At 46.4% G+C, this 23362-nt stretch overlaps 1 protein-coding gene across 1 annotated transcript in view; it reads left to right on the top strand.

The window, feature by feature from the left end:
* Positions 1-21740, top strand: part of PCP4 (Purkinje cell protein 4) — a 55787-nt gene extending 34047 nt beyond the window's left edge. Inside the window, exon 3 of the mRNA XM_082393839.1 lies at positions 21334-21740. Coding sequence (XP_082249965.1) covers positions 21334-21461 — 128 coding nt within the window. The 3' untranslated portion in view covers positions 21462-21740. The remainder of the gene's footprint in view (positions 1-21333) is intronic.
* Positions 21741-23362: the final 1622 nt, after the last annotated feature.

The following is a 23362-nucleotide window of genomic DNA, read 5'->3' as shown; positions in this document are numbered from 1 at the left end:
AAAATCCACACAACACGATTGATTGGTTTCGTCCAACATTCTTAATCAGTAACGAGTTGGAGTTCCCAATCAATAGTAATTAATTGCCAAGATTTGGCTCTGAATTCAGACGATTCAGTCAAGAAATGGTGCTATTTCACTCCGAGTACAATTTTTTATTCTCTCCTAAGTGGGCCCCTCGTGCTCAGGAAGTGACCACTTTTCACTAACTTTGGCAAGCTAAGAACAGGCTGGCTCTGAGTCCTCTTTTAAAAAAATTTTTAAATTGAAGTATAACTACTCTACAATATTACATAAGTTACAGGTGTACAATAACAATGGACATTTTTAAAGGTTATACTCCATTTATAGTTATTAGAAAATATTGGCTGTATTCCCCATGTTGTACAGTATACCCTTGTAGCTTTTTTTACACCTAGTAGTTTGAACCTCTTACTTCGCTATCCCTATATTACCCCTCCCCTTCCTCTCCCCACTGGTTACCACTAGTTTGTTCTCTATATCTGTGACTTCTTTTTTGTTACATTCGCTAGTTTGTTGTATTTTTTTTAGATTCCATGTATAAGTGGTGTCATAGAGTATTTTTTTGTCTTTCTCTGTCTGACTCATTTCACTCAGCATAACATCCTCCAAGTCCATCACTGTTGCTGCAAATGGCAAAATGTCATTCTTTTTTATGGCTGAATAGTATTCCAGTGTGTGTGTGTGTGTGTGTGTGTGTGTATCTCACATCTTCTTGATCTGGAATCCTCTTCTTAAGAGTGACTTCAAAATGTGATAGTGGGTTTTTAGCCCTGCGCTAAAAGCTAGTCTAGCAGACCAGCTGCATCAATGTAGCTTTGCCTCACAGAGGGCAGGTGCCTCCCACTTTGGGGGGGAGACAGGAGAACAAAGGCCGTGGATCACCACACAGTGGAGTTTGTCTCGAGGTTGGCATGACGTCACCCAGCCACAGGCTCTAGAAGACAAGCCCCTATAAGCTCATCCTCAGCTGTTCTCTGATTGCTGCCTCTTTACATCTTTGGCTCTCTGCAAAGGACAGGGCCGGCTGTATCAGTTGTAGGGTCCAGGGAATATTGAAAGCATGGGCTCCTTCTTAAAAATTATTAAGCAGATCATTCAGTCAAGCCCTGGCTCTTCCGAGTGAGGGTCCCTGCACACGTTGCCTGCCGTGTAGCCGGCCTGAGGGGTGCCACATACAAACTCCTTTTTAAAAAGAATTCAATATGTATCATTCATTTCACAATATGTTTTTTCCCAGCACTGTCTAAATTGCTACCCTGGTTTAAGCACAGCAGATAGATAATGGGAACTTTTTAGTATGAAAACTGATTTGCATCTAATTAATTTTCCAAGTCAGAGGTGTAAAACTTCCCTTCTCTTTATATGTTTCCTTACCTTTTAATGGCCTTGGCGAATATTCCTGGATCACTTTGCATATTGGTTGTGACTCTGTATGATTTCTGGTTTGGGTTCTGACTTTGAAGAGGACTAAAGATGGCTACAGAGTCTTCGGCTGGTGGAGAGGGAGTTCTAAATCCCCTCCTCTTGCTTTGGGGCAGCTGGGACTCCTCAGGCCAATAGCACACAGCAGAGGGGAGGCCTGTGAGTTTCCGGGCTGGGACCTTAGGAAACTGGCAGCTTCTGCTGTTTCTCTCTGGGAATGTTTGCTGTGGGAGTAGCCAGTTGCCACTTAAGAAGTCCTGCTACCTTAAACCATCAGGCTGTGAGGAAGCCCAGCTAGCTCGTGGGGCAGCCATTTGGAGAGATGCCCACCCGGCTGGCAGATGTGTGGGTGAAGGTCCTCGGGTGACCCCAGCCCCAGGGCCTTCTGGCTGCAACCGTGTGGGAGTCCCCGTCCAAGAGGAGCTCAGCTGAGCTTGCCAACCTACAGAACTGGGAGGAAGAATACTCAGGTCTTGTGCCTAAGCTGCTAATTTGGAGTGATTCATTCCCCAGGAATAGTTAACTGGGACACGTGTTACCCTCTCAGCTTTGCTAACCCATCGGTTGCTTCTCCTTCACTCACCCCGCCCTCCTTCAAGTACATCCTGGATCATTTTCTTTGCTGGTTAGTATAGCATCCCTTCAGGATGCAGACCTTTGGGTCTTTAATAACCAGAAAAGAGATGCTGCAAAACACTCTGGACTCTAGCTTGGTTTTGCTCATTCTTTCATTCACCCATTTATTCAGGAAATATTTGCTAAGCACCTAATATAAGTTGGAGATGGTACTCAGAGCTGGGGATGCGATACTTGAGAAAAGCAATGCTGGGAGAGTGAGGTCGGACGTCCTTAGTAATGAATGCATCAGCCAGGGTCCTGGGAGGAACTAGAGGGCACCTTCCATGTGAGTAATTCGAGGAGAGTTTACTCCCAAGGGACCATTTGCAAAGGTGCGTGCAGGGTTTAGGGAAACCCACAAAGAACAGTGTAGCACCTCAGACTAGAAACCTCAGGGCCTGCAGGGAGGCAAGAGAATCCAGAGAGGGTGCTGTGTGCAGAAGCAGCCTGACAGGGGCTGTGGTCTTCTGTTGAAAGACATAGCTAAGCCTCGGGCAATTCTGCAAACTTCTAGGGTTGCCAGATTCAGCAAATAAAAATACAGAATGCCCAGTTAAATTTCAATGTCAGATAAGGAAAAAAAAAAAAAAAAAAAAGTATAAGTATATATCCCATGGAATATTTGGAGCATACTTATACTAAACTTTTTTTGTTGTTTTTTATCTGAAATTCAGATTGAACTGAACAGTCTGTATTGTATCTGACAACCCTAGCAGGAAAGGAGGCAAGGGAATAAATACCCAGATCTCGTTCTGTCTGTCTTCTGATTGCCTGTAGGACCACCCTTGGGATGAATCCAACCAAAGCCACAGCACAATAGTTAGGGCAAGGGTGGAGAGTGAATCAGGAGGGGCGAGAGGTGAGAATTGCCTTGCATCTTACCCCAGCACTTCTCCGACTGGGCTGTGGGCCAGGTCACCCGTGCCCCTCTCAGTCTTCCCTAATTAAAAATGTAGCCTGTTACACCGTAAGTGATTGCAGCTTTACAAAGACAGAGCAGGAGTGATTTTTGTACCCAAATTCTGGATTGGTTTCAGGAAAAAAAAAAAAAAGGAAAGAAAAGAAAAGCAGTCCATCAGTATCATCCTTTCATTTTAACTGCGGTGTTGTTGGTTGGCTTAATAATTTTAAAAGAAGGAAAACTGTCAGACCTTCTGGGAAAGATGACGTATCTGACATTCTTAGAGCAATTAGGCTGTCCCTGTAAAGGTTAATGTGTGCTCACACAGTCAGTTTTAGCCTCCCAGCCCAACTCGGGTGTCATTCAAGGGTCAAGGGAGGTGGCCGGAGATGGGGGGTGCTTACTGGGAATGCAGCCAGGACGGGGGTGAGGGTGTCCGCCTCTCAGTCCAGTCTGAAGGGAAACCCTGATGGAGACAGGCCAGCCAGGAAAGGGGGTGGGGGGCAGAGCAGGCCTGGATCCCCCCTGAAGTCAGGGTTATTGGGGCAGTAGGGAGAGAACAGCAGCTTACAGCCTCCTGGGGTTTGGGGCCACCAGGGCCCACATAGGGATGGGGCATGGCCAGGCCCCCTCCAGTGAACTGGGGCTGGAAACCACACCAGTTTCCAGAAAAACTGCTTTCAGTGTGTGTGTGGGATCTACTGTGTCTGTGCATAACGCAGCCAGCCGCCCTGGCCACCAGAAAGGTGAGAGAAGGGGGGCTGCCAGGACTCCAGGTGTCCCCCGGGAGGCCTGGACAAACTGCCGTCTGGCCTGGGGCAGGGGTATTGATCTGGGATGGAGGGCACCGTGCTCTCCCAGCCAGCGCTGCAGATTAGAGATGCTAACCTTTGCCTTCACTGTCCTGGGGGGGCGTCAAAGAGCAGATGTGCTTTCATTCTGGTCCCTCTTGGATTCCTGGGTCCCAGAACTTTGAATTAAACTTCAAACTTGTGACTGTGAGATCAGCTGCTTAGAAGAATATGAGAAATGACCATCTCTTTCTTTTAATTAAGTACAAACCAGAACCCAAATCTTCATCCCTCCCCTTCCCCACACAACCAGGGAGATTGTTCTTTCGGGCACCACGGTGAAGATATTTCCCAAAGAAATGAGGATTTGAGCCCCTTTAATATAAGCCAGACTTTGAAACTTCAGGAGGAAGAAGATTAACCAATACTGTGGGATCATTGAATTGAAAAGATAATTATTTATAGACTTCACTTTTTCCAGCATGAAGGTGAAGGAATATTTATTATTATTATTTACAGAAATTGCCACTTATGAGTGAGAAGGTCAATTATTTGCATATTACTAGATTTAATTTAATAAGACATTAAAAAATTATATTTTTCTTGAAGATTACCCCCTTTCTCTCAAAAAGCGAACTAAAGAATAGATGCTTCTTATCAACCCGCTGGGATGCTTTTGGGTTCTTGCTACAGCTATCCTGTTCCAGCTGCCACTTTCCTTCTTCCTGTTGGGATCTGGAATTGAGTCGACCAATGATCAGCTGAAATATGTATTGATTCGACAGAGCCAGACCTGCGGGGCCGCAGGGGAAGGACGGGAAATGGGCAGATGACGAGATGGCCTTCCTCACAGTATTTATGAGAACGCTCTTTCCAGTAACTTATGATTATGCGAAATGGAAGCTTGCTGCTATTTTTGTGCTTGGCAAGTGGCTTCTTCAATCTCTCCAAAGCACATTCTTCTCTCTCTACCCTTCCCCCCGTCCCAGACCCTGAAGATAATTGAAAAATTGAACTGCGCTCTGGCATTCATTTGGAAAGCAAAATCTTCTCCGATGTCAGAGCGATGCTTTCGTGGCTTTGGTGCTGATGCGAGGGAAGTCACTCTCCCTTTAGACTCGTCCAATCACAGTCAGCTCACAGAGCCAAGCGTCCTGCATGGCAGGGCGCATTTCCCACACCACAGTCATCACTAACTGTGCTCATCACAGTGAGATGAGGCTTCTCGTCTCTGGCCTTTCTTAGGCTTCAGGGTTTCAGAGTTTCAAGACAAACATGAACCTCTTGGCAGTTTGAATTGATGTGCACTCACCAAAAGTTCAATTTCCCACCAGCCCATAAAGACCTTGTTTTTATAGTGAGCTTTAAAGATGGGCTGGGTCATCAGACGCAGCCCATGGCGATGCCTGTTATAGATGACAGTGCATTTTCTGGCCGCCTAAAGTGCTCTAAATGTTCCTCCCAGGTAGTCGCGCTCACTAATTGTTTCCTAGGAATTTCAAAAGGAATAGAGAAATGTTTAGCATCAAATTTTTGCTGGGTCTATCCATGGAAGAGCTGACACCACACCTGCCTCCTCTGCAGGGCTTTTCCCGTTTCAGTCGATTGCTTGTAAGGTTCTTTACTTTTTAGCCATTCCCCTGATTGCAGAGCTTCTGAGCCTGCTCGGCTGCATGGTCTGGCCCGAAAACCCCTTCTGAGTCTCAGTTTTCTTGTGAAGGGGGTGGGGGAAGGGTGAATCCCCGAAGTTTCTGGTCCCTGCCATTCTGTGCTTTGGCCATTTGCTGGTGGTTCACTCACAGTGAATCATTTCACTTTTTTGGTCCCCATGTCCTCTTTGTGGGACGATGCTCTCTTTGGACTCTTGTCTAATTTGGCCACTTTCTGATTCTGTCTCTTTTCTGTACACATCGAGGGAATGTTGCCGGTGAGTCCAAAGAAGAAATGAGATGCTATTTCTTGGTGGAAGCAGGAGAGGGGAAAGAAAGTACAGTGGATAGAATCTGAATCGGATTGTCACTGGCTGTGAACATGTGATAACTAATGTTAACTATTTCAACAAAATGGGTGAAAATGGAAAAATACGGCCTTTTATCTGGACAAACTGCATTTCCGAACGTGGCTTATTTCCGTGGATGTTTCTGTGGTGTTCATTCAGGTTGACAACGAGGCTGCCCGGCTGGGGACAGGCCTCCAGGCAAGGACAGGTGTAGACAACAAGAGTCCATGCATGAAAGGGACACAAAGAGGTGGGTCGCCTCCTAGGGCGAAAACGGGCACACCTATGCACATAAAGAGGTTTGCTGTCAGTGCTCCCTTAACCCCTAAAATTAAATTGCTGCTGTGATTTTGCAGCCAGAAGGTATTCCAATTTTCTTTTGAAACTTTATAACCATTTCCCTTGTGGGCCCAGGCAATGCCACCGGGTGCCCTGCATCATTGGAATGGTATGTGAGGTTGTCAGTGGGGTACCCTCCCCAGCCCCATGGCAATTGAATATTGAGTTGCAGCTACTTCTGGAAAATGTCTCACTTGCATTTTCTGTCAATCCAACCCATTGACATCTTAAATGACAGCAAGGCGTGCAGGAACGGCACTATAATTTGAAATCATGAGCTAGATTAGCGTAGGGAAGGCTAGCGTAGGGTCTTCGAAGACATTGTGAGCGAGCTGCAGATAAGATGTTCAGTCTTTTTCTGTTCACACACCTCAAAGGTGAACAAAACAAACCAAAAATCTTGCCAATTACATATCTGGGCTGGAAGCAGCCTGCTAGGTTGGCCATTCACAGCTGGCAAAATAGAAGTCCCTGCTGTGTAGTTTTTCAGTTCAGCTTAAAATGACTTTAGTGAAAGGTCAGATACTATGGCTCTGGGGAGCGCTTTGTTCTCGAACAGACTGATGTTAGACTTTTTCTCCCCCTAGCATTCTATCTAAATGTTCCTTGTCATCAGCCTCTACTTAATGCTCCCTTGAGCTGCTGCCACCAAAAATGGATATTTTATCACTGCTTCCATTTTTAATCTAGACAGTAATGCTTCTACTACCTCCGTTGATAATTAGAATGCTTCAAGGGACAATATTTTCATGCCGGTCCTTTGAAAAATTACGTTATTAAAAATTTATTTCAAAATTAAATACTTTTTGATTATGTTGCCTGACACTGGAAATTGTTTTCTTTTTGGAGTTCTTGTAATAAAAATATTCTGCTTTATTTTCGGTCTGTAAGAACTTCTGGATGGGGGGGAGGGGTCAGATGGTCTGTCTGTACAAAGTTCAAGGCCTTGCTTTCCTGTCACAGGATCACATAAGGCCCTGGTTAAGCAGGGCTCGTGGGACCGAGCGCAGCCCACATCTGGATTCTTCCCAGGTGTTCTTCACCTGAACCAGTAGAGAGGACTCTGGAGCTTTAGCACATTTCCACTTACCTGGGAAAGCACTTCTTATTCATTTCTTCTTGGGATTACTCGTCAGAACATTATTATTAAATAATGCTTAAAACTAAAACCCAAACTCTACTGTGAGCTAGTCCTCCCGAATCTGAGACGCTCTGTGTGATTGAGCTACCTCGCCCAGAAATCACATCATTTTATTCTTCCTTGGGTGTTTGATTTTATTCTCTTTTTACAAATATGTGAACCCATCTTCCTGGTAAGTAGAATAACAAAGCCCAAAGCTTAAAATGACTCACGTCTAAAAAGCTCTTTCCAACAAATCAGCAAGCACTTGGTCATGGGCTCTTAAGATAGTGTCACTTTAAAAAAGCAAACAGAAGTGATGTGTTTTTGCCTGAAACCTACAAAATGGGGTGTGGAAGGAAGACTGACACTGTGGGATCAAGAGACCAGAAGGTGTTGAGTCTAAACCCACGGGCCGGCAGTTCCCGGAGCTGAATGTACATCTCTGTTGACATGTAAAGACACATTTGTGAACAGAGGCTCATACCTCGATGAAGAGCCCTTCCCTGTCTTAGGACATTTGTGAAGCACAAGGTGCGTCGCCAGATGGGGAAATCAATGCGGATGGCAGCCTCGGGTTTAAGATGTTGAGCTGTAATGGGTATTTATTGGTCTGGCTGCAGCTGGACCTGGTAGGTACCAAGCTCTGCCTATGCCTCACAGACCTGCTTTCAAAGCTTTGTTCCCAAAGTCAAATTCTATATACACAATGGACACATCTGCCCAATGGTCTTGTGCGTCTAAGAAATCTTGTAATCCCTGAAAATCTGCCAAGGAAAACACCTGTCCGCCTGGATTAAAGGCGCAGGGCTGAAGAGCTGCAGCGGGATGTGTCAGGGGAGAGAGTGCACCGCCTTGCTCAGCTGCTGGCGGGGGTCCAGGAAGGATGCAGAAGCACCTGTGACGCTGCTGGAGAAAGGCCTCTCTAATCTGTCAGTGCCTGCCGCAGAGAGCAAAGGGGAGGAAAAGAGAACCCCGGTCCCAGAGTGTGAAAACAGCTTTGGTCCCTCTCTGGTGTCCATGTGATGATTTTCCAACACACAATGCTGTTTGCTTTCCACGTCATTCACAAAGCTTGGCAAATTTCACGAGAACCCCAAGGCTTGTCTGGCCTTTGTCTTCATCAGCTTTTCTCCTCCGGCATGGAGTTCTGGAATGCATTCCATCTGCCTTAGCACCTACCTTCCCCCCACCCTTTTTTTTCCACTTTTTATTTTATATTGGAGTATAGTTGATTAATAATGTTGCGTTAGTTTCAGGTGTACCGCAAAGTGGTTCAGTTATACATACCCATGTATCTATTCTTTTTCAAATTCTTTTCACATTTAGGTTATTACAGAATACTGAGCAGAGTTCCCTGTGCTATACAGTAGGTCCTTGTTGGTTATGTATTTTAAATATAGCAGTGTGTACGTCAATCCCAAACTCCTTTAACTATGCCTTCTCCCCACCCTTCCCCCCTGGTAACCATAAGTTCCTTCTCTAAGTCAGTGAGTCTGTTTCTGTTTTGTAAATAAGTTCATTTATGTCAATTTTTCTTTTTTAGATTTGCATATAAGCAATATCATACTATGTTTCTTTTTCTCTGTCTGACTTCACTCAGTATGAGGATCTCTAGGTCCATCCATGTTGCTGCAAATGGCATTATTTCATTCTTTTTTATGGCTGAGTAATATTCCATCGTATATATGTACCACATCTTCTTTATCCATTCTTCTGTCGATGGACATTTAGGTTGCTTCCATGTCTTGGCTAATGTTTACAGCACTGCAATGAACACTGGGGTGCATGTATCCTTTCGGACCGTGTTTTTCTCAGGGTATATGCCCAGGAGTGGGATTGCAGGGTCATATGGTAGTTCTATTTTTAGTTTCTTAAGGAACCTCCATACTGTTTTCCATAGTGGCTGTACCAATTTACATTCCCACCAACAGTGCAAAAGGGTTCCCTTCTCTTCACACCCTCTCCAGCATTTATCGTTTGTGGATTTTTTGATGATAGCCATTCTGACTTGTATGAGGTGATACCTACCTTTCCCCTTTAAATCAAATCTAGAATGATGGAGTGAGGGGAGTTAGAAATTCAATGGGGTCAAGTGAGGTTTTTTAGTATTAATTAGGTGCATTAATGCTGCTTTGAAGCTACTTGAACATGTCCTGTGATTATGATTGCATGTGACTTTTCTTCCTATTTCAAACTGGGGAACTTTAGAAAATTCTCTATATTGGTGAAATTTTCAGAGTTTAATCCTTTAAAGCTGGTATTTTGAAGTTTAGACACTGGGGCAAAAGTGAGTCTGAGAAGGTTCCATCCTTCTGAAATGGTAAAACCAGGTAACATAAATGAAAGGAAAACCCTCCAATTATTTCAAAGCTCTGAAAGGAAGAGAAAAAAATGGACCTGAAGCAGAATGCAAGGAGCGGGCCAAAACCTGGTTGGGGAAAATGCCTTCCTAGGAGCTCCACCTAGCTCATGTTCATTTCCTAAATTTTCAAGCACTTGAAAATCTACATACTTTCAAAAGCTAGAAGGGGAAGGGTGTGGTGAGAGAAGCTGATGCCCCATGAGGAGAAAAGGAGAGATGAAGCAGGAAAACCTGAGAGTGATGGTTGGCAAAGGTTACTGGATATGCAGGCAATATTTCTGTAAAAAAACTCCTGAGGTTTTTAAAGTATTAAGTGCTATAAAGAAATGGCCAGCTGTATCATAAATTGGACAGATGTATATATCAGAAGAACATGTAGTTAGGTGAAGACAATGAAGCCATACTATGCACAGGGATGTGTATTTGAATTTGTTATCAGCTTGAAACAAAATGCTTTTAAATGAACTATACCCTTATAATGACATATGTGTAAGTAGATGAGGTTTATCTATAAGAAGCTGAAACCCTAAAATAACAATGGCTTAAACAAAAACGTTTATTCCTCTCTCATACAAAAGGAGTCTAGAGGTAGGTAGTTGAGGGCAGTCAGGATAATTTCAAGGAACAGCAAGCATCTGTATTACTGTTTTGCCATCCTTAGCATAAGGCTTATGGTCCAAAATAGTTGCCCGAGCACCAGCCATTTCATCTGCATTCCAGCTAGTAGGAAGCAGATAGGAATAAGTAAAAAGGGCAAAGGGTTAGCTTTCTTTTAATGAGATCTCTTTCTTTCTACCCACATTGCACTGATCAGAACCTAGGTCACCCAACAGTAAGGAGGATAAAAAGCTTATTCTGGGTAACCATGTGCCCAGCACCAAATCAGGGGTTTTATAACTAAGAAAAAGGGGGTCAATAGAGGCAAGAAATCAACTCGGCCACAACACATTTCTACTAGTGGAGTTTCTCGAGCACTTACATACCTGGCTGGCTTGCATGGAGGGCAGGTCTAAGGTGTTAGATGACTCGTAAGTTCTCCATATTCCCCTTATCCTTAATAAGCTTGAAGTCTTCAGAGTGTGAAGGAGGGAAAACTGTGGCTTTTCTGAGAGGTCTGCTGTTAAGTAAGTTAGCTGCTGATTCCTGGGAAGGAATTTTCACCACGTACTCCGAAGAGGAAAGAAACACCTGACGTGTTATCCTCGTGTCCGACAGTGTTCTTATTTACCTACTTTCATTCAAGTTATTCTCCAGCACATACTAAAGAATTTTCTATGCAAATAAAATGAAAGCCTGCTATCTGATGTCATCCCTTTCCTTACACAACTCCCCTCTCCTCCCACAGCCCCACGTAAGCTAGGTGTGCCTGTAGGAAGGAGATGCTGGCACAGACAGCAGAATCCACTCTTGCTAGATTCAGCCGAAAGGGGTTTATTACAGGTTATCGGTGCCTTGCAGAATTTCTGGGAGGCAGAGAACCCAGCCCTGGCTGTACACAGCCAGGAACAATGCATATGGAAACACTCAACCACACAGCAAGTTCTTCCAGCAGAAGCCCCGCTGCTGTTGCTGCTGCCCGGCCCTTGGCACAGGGCACAGGATGCTTGATGTCTGCCGACTGCCCTGGCGAAACCCTGTGGATGCCTCTGCCGGACGGGGGCTCTTCCTATGTTTGGTTGCCTCCGCTGGGTTCACTTCTGCCTTCTCAGATCCTGCCACGCTGCACCTGTTGGGCTGGCCCTTCACCTGGGCAGCAGAATTCTGCTCCCAGGACACCTGTGGTGGAGGGAGAAGGTGGAAAGAGAGGGTACTGGGCGACCCAGCCTGTAGGCCCCCATCTGTTACCACCAGGAGATAACCCTGCCTTTGTCATTGTTCTTTACGCATTACAAAGCAGCCAGTGCACACTCTCTTGTAAATGTCTTGAGACAGAAACAAGCCTCGATTCATTATCACCCCCATTGCAAACACAGGGGAGGATGTGAACCTCAGAAAGGCAAATCTGACCACACTCAGTCAGTTGGAACTTGAATTTGAGGCTTCTCTAGCGAAGCTGTTTCTTATCATACCTCTTCGGCCTTTATTTTTTTCCTAGAAGATGTAGGCATTTTGGCTAGTGTCATGGGCTGAATTATATGTCCTAAAATTCATCTGTTGAAACCCTAACCCCTAGTGCTTCAGAATGTGACTGTATTTAGAAATATGGCCTTTAAAGAGGTAATGAAGGTAAAATGAGGTCATTAGGGTGGGCCTTAATCCAAGATGCCTGGTGTCCTTATAAGTAGAAATCAGGACACAGGTACACATAGAGGGAAGAGTGTGTGAAGACACAGTGAGAAGACGGCCGTCTACATGCCAGGGAGAGAGGCCTCAGAGGAACCAAGCCTGCTCACACCTTGACCTTGGACTTCCAACCTCCAGGACTAGGAGCCAATAAATGTCTGCTGTGTAAGCTGCACAGTTTGTGGTGGTTTGTTAAGGCAGCCCTAGCAGACTAATACAACTAGGAAACCGATTTTGCCTTCCCAATAGAAAAACTTTTTTCAATGATATTTATATCTTTTTTTGGTTCTCTTCCTAGACTTAATGAGTTTGGGGAAATTTTTGATCTCACCAGTGCTTATTCTTTTCCATTGATTCCCACAGATGTGCACTTATTTGATTACCTAAATGCCACAGCTGGGTAGTCATCTGAGCAAGGTGCATCCAGGTAGGGGCCAGAGGAATGGGATTATGAGAGAGAGAGGCTTTACATTACCAAAGCCCGACGTGAACAGTGGAGGCTGTGGGTTTCAGAATGCCTCTATTTTAGGACAAAAGAGGATTTCTCTCTCTTGGAAAAAGCTGTTAAGTACCAAAAGTGCACTAACTTGGTAAATGCAAAGTTAGGAGAAATGGGAAATGTGTTTTCATTGGATGCGAGAGAGAACACGGCAGATGCGGAAAGCCACCCCCTTGCCTGCCGCCGCTAATGCCTGACCCTGCTCATTAATCTCTGCCGCTTAGCAGAGAGCTGGAAAATTGCAATTCTCCGCACTAGCAGCCTCCATTCAATAAATCCTGAGCCAGCGGGCAGGAGCGAGAAATCGCCCGGAGCCGGGAGCTCGGAGCTGGCTTGCTAGGATTCCACGCTCCCGCCCAGCAAGGGAGGCACTGTTTTAACTCAGGAACAACTGGCTGAGGATGCGGTGGCCTCTTCCTTCCTGGTCATTTCCAGCCTTTTAAAGAATGTGTTGTCTTTGTTTTTATTGGCGTTTCATGAAATGGCTGCTCTGTGCCAACATCGTGATGAACTAGGTATACCAATTTATTTTTATTATTATTTTTTTCTCAGGAGGAATTGACCTTTTCCCTAACACTAGCTACCTTGTTCTCTGGATGTATTTTGATCCAATTTGAGGCTTAAGGGATAAACATTCCAATTCTTGCTTTTCTTGTTTGCCCCTTTGCTTTTCCTGCCTGGAGGGCTGAGTTTGGATCCTTACGAAGGAAGCCACGCTGGCTGTGCTTGGGCCACTCGGTGGCAGCCCTGGTCCGGGGGCGGGGGGGTCAGTGGGCAGCTCTCAGAGTCCCCAGGAGCCCAAGCACAATGTCAGTTAGCTTCTATGTATCAAGGGCAACCCAACTGACAGGTGTTAATTCTTTCCAAGTTAACATTATACGTTGAAAGAAGGTAGGACATTCTAAGAAATTTGGCATTAAAATACCCCATTTGCAGGGCATACTTAAGTTAAATGACTGTTATTTCTTGATGGCGTGCTAAAATTTAGGTCCTTTTATAGTACGCTCTATGCTTTGCCTCCTAATCAAGGCAAACTCCTACTCAGGACAATTATATCCCAATTTACTGCTTATGTGCAAATTTCTGATCTACATGATTAGGCCTTAGGAGGTAATATGTTTCTAGAAAATAAATCCTAAAATATGGAGGGTTATAAATGTGTAAACGAAAGCCTTTACCTGTGTGTGTGTGTGTGTGTGTGTGTGTGTGTGCGCACAAGCCCCTGTGTTCACGAATTACTGCCAGTATCTTTAGGCAATGACTTTGCATCATTGTAAACAAATATGAGTTGTTTACAACTGTCTCAAATGAGAGTTCCTTTGATCAAGCATGGTGGTTAATATGATACATTTTGGAATGATGCTGAATTTCCAACTTTTAAAATCATATCCTGAGCTGTTGCGGGATCCATGAATAGCTCTGTTATACCCTGGATGGCTACATGTCTGTTAATTTCTAAAGCATTTATGCTAATTATTTGAAGTCTGCCACCTTGATGGTAACTGCATGGGTGAAGAATACTTTTTCAACAAGTGAAGAATAATTTTTCAAAAAGTGTTTTCTCATTGGTGAAGGGCCCCTGTCCCCCCTCCCAATCTGGGCAGGTGGGTGTGAGTTTCGCTTTGGGTTCGGGCCTCCTCCCTCCACTCTGTCCCCTTCCCAGAGACCTTACCTGGCCACCTTAAAGCATGCACCTTTGCTCTCCCACTCAGCACTCTGCTTTGTTTTTGAAATTTCTGAAATTCTAATACTTATCCGTGAATTTACCTTTTTATTTTCTCTTTTCCCAGGAGAGCAGGGTTTGGTGCTTGTTCTCTGTTTTCTCACAGCCCCTAGAACAGTGATGGGCCCGTACGAGGCCTTCCAGGTCATTTGCCGAACGACAGAATTTGGTTTAAATTCTCCTGGACCACCTAGTAAACAGGCAGATTTTCCAAACTGGTAGATGGTACCATGTGTTTAGACTTGGGCTATTTAAGATTTCTTTTTTCCCCCTAAGCAACATTAACTGGTCCATACAGAAGGCTGTCATCTTGGCCTCTGTCTAAGGCCCTGAAAGTAACAACATACTGGGGAATAAAAACAAGACCTGGATCCTGAATCAGCCCATGGCCAGCGCTCACGGGGTGCTCTTGGGTGAGGCACCTTATGGTCTCTGAACCTTTGTAAAATGGGGACGGTGGATATCCCCTGCAGCTCTCATAAACGTTTGCAGAAGCCAGACAAGGCACAGAATGCAAAGTTATTTTAAAACCTAGAGAGCCCCAAAGTTAGATTAGGTCTGAATTGTGTCTCCCCCAAATTCCTATGCTGAAGCCCTGACCGCCCCCCCCAACTGCCATTGTCCCTCAGAATGTGACTGTATTTGGATATAGTGCCTTTGAAGAGGTGATTCAGTTAAAATGAGGTCATCAGGGTGGGTCCTAATCCAATCTGACTGGTGTCCTTATAAGAAGAGGAAGAGACCCCAGACCATGTGAGAACACGGCAAGAAGGCAGTCGTCTACAAGCCAGGGAGGGAGGCCTCAGGAGAAACCACAGCATCTGACACCTTGGTCTCGGGCTTCCAGGCTCCAGAACTGTAAAAACAAAAAAAAAAGTCTGTTGTTTAAGGCACCTAGTCTGTGGCATTTCATAACGGCAGCCCTACTGGTTAATACAGCTGCTCAGTAAGAAATTTTGATGGGCTGTAGGGCTGATCTGTGTTTATCAGTTCACAATCTGTGTTTATCATGCAAAGGGGCTTTTAGTCTATCAAACCGTTCTCCCATTGGATGGATTTTCATGACAATATCATAGACTTGTCATATCCATTTGGGATTGTCTTTACCCGGTAGCAGTTCCTTCCTTTTATATTTATGATTCTCGATTTTCCATTTGCCATCAAATGATCTGTAAAAGAATATCCACTTACGTCTAGGAAGGAAGATCCATTTAATGCTCAGGGAAGACTGGTTCTTAACATAACGACATCTTTAAGAAGGGCTACCTCAACGTTTCTCTTACGATACAATAAAATGAAAAACAGCAGGGCCATTCCCTGTCTCAGTTACTGCAAGGAAAAGGCAATATTTCAGGAAAATGGTGTAAGGAATACCTAGAGCCGTGCAAAGTATAAATCTGAATAGGATTGGGTTTTTTCCTGGTGGGGAGGTCATGGCAACACTGAATCCTGAGACATCCCAAGCCCCAGGGAGCATCATTTCTTCATCAGGCTGGGGCCATCGGCAGTGCTCTGTGCTGTGCCTTGGTTGTTTGATGAAGTGTCTGCCCAGGGAGGAAAGTCTAATTGCTTGGGACGGTTTTGCAGCTGTGCCTTTTGTTCTGAGAGAGAAGATGGATGGGGACACGGAGAGCTGGATAACGGATAGGTAGACAGATAGTGTGGTGGAAACAGTCAGCTGTCCCGCCTGATAGGTTTTAATCCTCACCTCCTCGGACTGCTTCATGTCTCTGAGACCAGATGCTCCAGGCAATGGGCCTGGCAGTGTTTGGGTGAAGTCTGAAGGTCTGTGGGGGGCCCTGGTCCACGGAACATGGCAGTTGGAGTCCTGCTCATGCCTCCTGAGCTCTACGGTCAGGAAGTGGGTTTTCCTCTCATTCTCCAGGGCAGTTGGCAATTGCTATCTTTTTGTATCACACCAGCGGATTGGAATAAATAATCTCTTGACCATTCTCCTGGTAAGCTTTAGAACTCCTTTCGTGGAGGGACACACAGAAATGATCAAATTCCAGGACCCCAGACAGATACAGGTGAGAAGGACTGTTCAGTCCCCGGCAGTTTACAAGGTGCTCTGGTGAAATACTGCCTGCTCAGGCTCAAAAGCCACCACCAGGAACCGAGTGGGATGTGTTCGGTCCATGTCAGGCATCGGGACCCTGAATAAAAACGTCAGGTGCAGCCCACACAGCGCAGATGTGAGCGGCAGCAGAGGACAAGTGGGGTGGCCGCAGGGAGATCTGGAAGTGAAGACGGCTCAGGCCCCCTGCACAGCTCACCCAGATCTACTGTCCCTTCTGATGGAGAAGCTGTGCAGAGCCCAGTGCCCTCAGGGCCTCCCGCAGCACCACCCTTCTTCTGCGCTCTCCCAGGTGTCTATTCACAGGACCTGGGAGTCCTCTTTAGGTGGAGAAGTCTCTGTGCTCTGTGTTGCTGAGCGGGGACCATCCCAGCACAAGCCCAGCAAATGCCACAGGCCACCTGAGGGGCCTGATGCCTTGACGCCCCTGCCCGGCTGTGTTTGGCGGTTGCATGGCCGGCCCTGCTGGAAAGCATCCCTTCCCCTTCGCGCTGGGGCCCAAGCATCCATAAGTCTCACCACTGAGCGGATGCAGGGCCCTGGCCGGGCTGGAGAACCACGTGACTGCCCACATCCTTCTCTGACGTAGCAAGTCCTGCCTGTCACAACTGGGCCTGCGTGCAATTTACACCATGGCCTTGATTTGCACATGACACTGGTAACTAGGTGGAACAGGCTTTAAAAAAAATTTTTTTTTAAATTTTTTTGGCCATGCTATATAGCTTGTGGGAGCTCAGTTCCCAGACCAGGGACTGAACCTGGGCCATAGCAGTGAAAGCCCAGAATCCTAACCACTAGGCCGCCAGGGAACACCCGGAGCAGGCTTTTAAAAAACTATTTTTACTTCTCCATTTTTGAGATGAGCAAACTGAGACTCAGAGAAGCGAGGAAGCTTCCTGAGAGCCACAGAGCAGCCAGAGACACCCCCGATCCTCCTCGCCTTGACCCGCACCCCTGCTTCCGCCAGCGGCCTCATCCGGGGCGGGAGGGTCCGAGGGCTGGGAAGGCGTCAGCTCCATCCGCCAGGAGGCTGGAGAGCTGTGTCTGCCGGACGTGAGGCCTGCCTTTTGTTTACTCTCTGACATGGTGCTGGTGGCAGGCACTGCTCTGGGCACGGAGGGGCTTAGCCCACCCGGAGCTCCCTGGCATGAGAATCCACCATCAGCAGGAGTATCGGAAGATGCCCACCTCTGCACGCCTGGGCCCCCCTTCTCCCACCAGGGCCCTGACCATTCCCTGTAACCCTTTAGACAACGCTTCCTGACGTCATTCCACGTGGCCACGTTTTCCATCCGAGAGAGAGACCTCGCCTCTTCTTCCCCATGTCACCTGAGGTCAATGCCCCACGGAGGTTTTGCCATGGCACCTTCCAGCCTCCTCCTCGAGAGGCCGGGTGGTGGAAGAGGGGCTGAGGACCCCCTGCCACGTGGAAGTGAAACGGTTCCCACCCAGGGTGAGTGACTTGGTGAGGTCCTCCAGGAAAGGCCTGCACCGGACAGCCGCCTGGCTTATTGATTAATGGACTCACTTGCAATCATCGGTTACTCATGGGACACCTACTATGTGCCAAGCCCTGGCGGAGCCACTGGAACAAGGCAGGTGATGTCCCCGCCCTTACGGAGCTCACGCTGTAGTGGGACGATGGACCACAAACCAGGGAGGAGCGCAGGAAGTAGAATAAGATAGTGATCACCCCAAGAAGAGCCACAATGCGGGGGGGAGGGGATGGGGTGGGCCCTGGAGGGAGCACACCCTCCTGGGGCCCTTCCTGTCCCCAGCGGGCATGGCTGAGGTCCTACCTTTGGGTTTCAGTTGCTGCTGGTGGTAGGCATCTCTCCTCTGCCCTGGAGTGACGGGGAAGGGAGGCTTTCGTATGGCCACCCTGCACCCTCCGTGGTCACCATCACCCAAGACATGGGAGGGGAGCCTTGGCAGGCAGCTTGATGACTGAGATTTCTGCAGGGCCAGGGGCTCTGGGCACTGGCAGTGGTCCCTCAGATGCTCTCCTCCATCATCCCTTCCCTCCTGCAGAGTCTGGGGTGCTCAGAGCTCTGCTTTTCTAGCTCCCAGGACCACATGGACCCATCTCCAGGCCCTCACATCATTTGCATTGAACACTGTGCCACCGATTCTAATTAGCTGTCCCCTATCCATCACAGACTGGGTCCCCCTCCTGCTTTGCACATCCCTGGACGGCTCGGCAGAAGGAGTAACCATGGCTGACCTTCCCCAAGAAATGCTTGACTCTACAAAGTAAAGAGAGAGTAATGATTCCTGAAAGATTAGTGGTTTCTTTTCTAAACACTGGAATACTTTTCAAACGAGGGAGAAATCAATAAACCACTTTTGGCTGAAGATATTAGGTGAAGATATAAATGTGGAATTCATTTTTATGACCCGCCCTTACTGTCTCATTATACATTCCCTAAATAGATGTAATTTTCTTCATCTTCATTCATCATGTGTCAAAAAATAATATTGCTGTTTTCTTCCATTATCATAAAAGGGAAAAGATAAACTAGGCTATTCAAAAGCTTCAGGCTGCAGCAACATTTTAAATCTGAAAAAGAAATCTCCCATCTTCTGTTGAGTCAGAGCTCATTTTCCCCCTTTGCAATCACGGTACAGTAGATGCAAGGGTTCCTCTGGGAGGACAGGGACTTGGGTCTGCAAACCATTTATGACAATCTTGGTACAGAAGCTGTTGCTTCTCCTCCCTGCTGTGGGCAGGTGAGCTGGAGCCATCACATTTCAAGTTTGCTAGATATTTGCACTTTAGCCCCGGGCTCATGTGATAACATTAGTGAAACATTTTTAAAGGATGAACTTGAGGTTCAGGAAACTCCTATCCCTCTTAATGGTCCTGCCCCTTAGAGGGTCTCTGAAGAAAGGGTCCTGCAGTGTGGATTAAAATGTGGATGGTTACCCGATGCAGTAAGAGACGATCCCACTATTCTCCATATTTGGGTTCTCATGGGTTAAAGAAGATCGCCCCAAATAGTCCCTGGACATCCGTGCACTCAAAATCTCTGCATTTAGGGGCCTCGGCAGTCAATCTGGGATAGAGGAAAACAATTCTGCTGATTTAGATCATGGACCAATCAGTCCCGGCAAGGCTTACAAAGCCAGCATCCTCTCCTCCCAGATGGAGGTGGGATTGGAGGGCTCCGGGCAGAACCTGCTTAGTCTCTGGGAAAATTGAGAGGGGCCTGCTCAAGGGTCTACAAAGGAAATGTCACACAACCAGATGCATCTCTCTCTCTCTCTATCATCTATCTACTTATTCTATCATTCTATCTATCATCTATCCATCTATCCATCTATCTATCTATCTATATCTATCTACCTATCTATCATCTATCTATCTTTTCTAACTACCTAGCTATCTAGCTAGCTATTTATGAGAGAGAGAGAGAGAGAGAGAGAGAGAGAAAGATTGTGTGAGAGAGAACAGGACAGAGTAAACAGGAGAGAAGGAACCTGTCTCTCACATATTCCCAGTGTCCTCTACCCTCTGTGCTGGGGGCGCTGCCTGAATACTATCATCCAAGGGCACTAAGACAGGCATTGAAGAGATGGACCACATTTAGGTTAAGTGATGAACTCAGGCTGCCTGGTGACAAAGTCAAGGAATAGAGCCTTGTCCCTGCTCCCTGGCTGGGCTTCCTCTCCTGCCACAAATGCCCCCGCTTTTCCCATCCCCAAGCTAGATGTGCTCTTCACACTGTCCGGCCCCTCTGCTCCAGGTGTGAGCCCAGGGTGGCAGGGTTGCTCTCCGTCCAGGTGCCAAGAGGTGGGTTCTCCCCCCAGTTCTTCCTGGAATTAACCTCAGGACCTTATTTGTTACTTCATCTGAAGCCAGGTAGCTGGATCTCAACTCTGCCTGCATCTTGGAATCACCTGAGAGGCTTTTTAAAAAAGTAGGGCTGTCTGGCCCTACCTCCAGGGACGCTGATTTATCTAACTTGGTCTTGTTCTCAGGAGCTCTTCCGCTGTGGCCATACAAAGAGGCAGCCCTGAGTCTGGGGTGGGTCCTTGTGTCTGTATTAAAAAATAATGCCTTTGGGACTTGCCTGGCGGTCCAGTGGTTAAGACTCTGCGCTTCCACTGCAGGGGTCATGGGTTTAATCCCTGGTCCAAAAAAAAAAAAGCAAAATAAATAATGTCTTTAATGATTCTAATGATTAACTTTCACTAGACCGAAGGAGTGATTAGAGGGTTTTATTTATTTGTTTGTTTTCAGCATTTAGCTGGAAAGGTCACAGCACAAAGGGACAATCAGCACAGGGGATCACTTCGCTTTGGCTTATATCCTATTTTCAATGCTCTTAACCGTGAATGAGTTCAATCCTCTGCCTTAGCAAAAAAAATGCGAAGCCTACCTTGTTGGCACAAAATGTAAGACTTGTGAAAGTCCAGCTTGATTGTGAAGGTCGAATGGTGTCATCCATCTGTGACAATGATAAAAACAGAAGCCCTAATTCAATAAGTAAATCTCATTGGTAATAGAAGGGTGTGTGCACAGAAACTCAGCGACTTTTTTAGCTCCAGCGGTTGTATCACTGGGTCCATATCTGTAGCCCTATTTAAATTGTATCTACATGAGAAACCAGAGGAAAGTAACACCATTGCTAGCATTTAAAAAAATTTTTTAATTGAAGTATAGTTAATTTACAGTGTTGTGTTAGTTTCAAGTGTACAGCAAAGAGATTCAGTTAAACATATATATATATATATATATATATATTCTTTTTCAGATTCTTTTTCATTACAGGTTATTACAAGATATTGAGTATAGTTCCCTGTGCTATACAGTAGGTCCTTGTTGTTTATCTATTTTACACATAGTAGTGTGTATCTGTTAATCCTAATGTTAAATGGGGCCATAAGAACAGAAAATCATGCACAGAATGTATCTACGATGTGGAGACTGTGTCTTTGAGTTTCATCGTCCCTCCCTGGCAGGGGTAGAGGTCAGTCAGCCAGAAGATGCTTCTTCTGAGCTCTGAGAAGGTTCAGGATGCACTCCACCGGCTTGTATGTTGCAAACTAGGTCTTGTGCTGGGGGTGGTGCCATGTGGTGCCCCGGAGGCTTTGTTGATCCAGAGCTGCTGTCCGTCTTCCTGCTTGCAGCTCAGTGACTGCCTTATGTTTGTGTTTTTCTTGCTCCAGATGGGCAGAAGAAGGTTCAAGAGGAGTTCGACATCGACATGGATGCGCCAGAGACAGAACGCGCAGCAGTGGCCATTCAGTCTCAGTTCAGAAAATTCCAGAAGAAAAAGGCTGGGTCCCAGTCCTAGCGGGAGAGCCCCTTCCTAGTCTGCCAGAAGACACCACCTTCAACCATCCTGTCAAGAAATTAAAAGAACAACACCCTCGAGGGAAATCATTTGCGCACAATACCCACGTGCACCTCAGTCCCGCAATGCATGTACAGAGACCCGTGATATTTATACCCTTGTAGGAAGGCATAGACCATGCAATTGTGAGCGCTTCATATCTCTTTATCTCCAGTATCATTCCTCTTGCAACTGATTATTTTCCTTGATGTTGTAATAAAATGGAGTTGAGATGCATGATTCAAGTGTCTGCCTCCGCTTCTCCCTTTATATTAACTTGGGAAGTTACCGTTGTCAGAAGTAAGGCTAGATGTCTATTTTCTTCTCCCTCTAAGAGTTAGAGCTGAAACACGGTGCCTTCTGTGAGGAGCTTTCCTGCTGAGAATGGGAGATGCGTTCTCAGCTGTGCCTGTCTCATTTGGAGAGTTCTAACCTCTGACAGGCGATGGTGATGAATTTTCCTCTTATGATGGGATTAGAGCCCTGGATCCTGGGGTGCTAAAGAGTCAGAAGGTTCCCTGGGGAATTAAGACTCATCCAGGAGAACAAGAAGTGGGAGGGCAATGCATCTGTTTAGGGGGAGTCACCCAGGTTTACACAGCAGGTGCGCATTTCGGAGCTCCGCAGGGGATGTCCCCACTATCGAGGGCCGGTCTGCCCCTCACCTGCAGCTCTCCGTACCTGTGCTGCTCCAGGGCCAGGTGGTTCTCTGTTCTGCCCTTCCATCCCCCTCCCCAGCTCCTCACACCCCTCAGGGAGTTATTTGCCACCTGTTAGGATTATTTAGCACATCCTGCAATTTGGAGAAGCTGCAAGTTCTCTCCCATCCCATCTCTTCCCCTGCAAACCTCGTAGGTAAATTGCTTCCCACACCCCAAAGGGTAGGCAGGGAGGAGAGGACTGTCACATGCAGAGAATACTCCTTCGAGTCAAGAGCCAGGGGGCGGGGTGAGTGCCTGCCTTGGGGCCCCAGGTGGCAGGAGCCCCCCGCCCCCGAGACTGGCTGTTGGTTTGAGCTTTGCCACATGAGAACCTGATGTGGAAGCTGCATTTCGTCTTCATTCTTTTTTTTTTTTTTTTTTTTAGTATTTAATGTTTTATTTTTGCCTTTAGCTTAAGAAAGCAATTATGCTTTTTTTTTTTGGGGATGCAGCAAAAGCAGTTCTTTTTTAACATCTTTATTGGAGTATAATTGCTTTACAATGGTGTGTTAGTTTCTGCTTTATAACAAAGTGAATCAGTTATACATATACATATGTTCCCATATCTCTTCCCTCTTGCGTCTCCCTCCCTCCCACCCTCCCTATCCCACCCCTCTAGGTGGTCACAAAGCACCACCGAGCTGCTCTCCCTGTGCTATCGTCTTCATTCTTTTTACTGGACAGTTCTCTGGGGCTGCTAGGGACAGGGCAAACGCGGGCTCCTCTGATGGGTTTCCAATTAGAGAAGCACTACTTAGGATCATTGCAGCACTGGCAACCAGCCAGGGCTCCTTGGGACTCCTGATGGCCTGTGGTCCCCACTGAAAAGAGGACAGTGGGTTGAGGGAACTCTCCATAGAAAAGCTTCATTAGGCAGCAGGGGTATGAATGTGACGTAGTCTTCTTAGGAGTTCCCTGGAGCACCAATGTAAAGAAAGTTGGGAACAAATCAAGTGCTTAAGTAATTCAGATGAGTTCCCTCTACATCCCATCCTCACAGCAACCCCACTGCTCCCTCATTCTCTGAATATTTCACATAAAGGAAGTGGGCTATCCCCTTGCTGGATGTGTCTGGACCTGATGGCCAGCACAGTTCAACAAATCTGGAAGCAAATCTGGTTTTATAGTGAGGGTGCTCCCCCTAGAGGGGACTTTTCGTGC

This window comes from Balaenoptera borealis (assembly GCF_965194805.1).
Source record: "Balaenoptera borealis genome assembly, chromosome: 5".
NCBI classification, from domain to species: Eukaryota; Metazoa; Chordata; class Mammalia; order Artiodactyla; family Balaenopteridae; genus Balaenoptera; species Balaenoptera borealis.
Note: the sequence above shows the minus strand (reverse complement) of the source record. Positions and strands in the feature narration are given on the sequence as shown.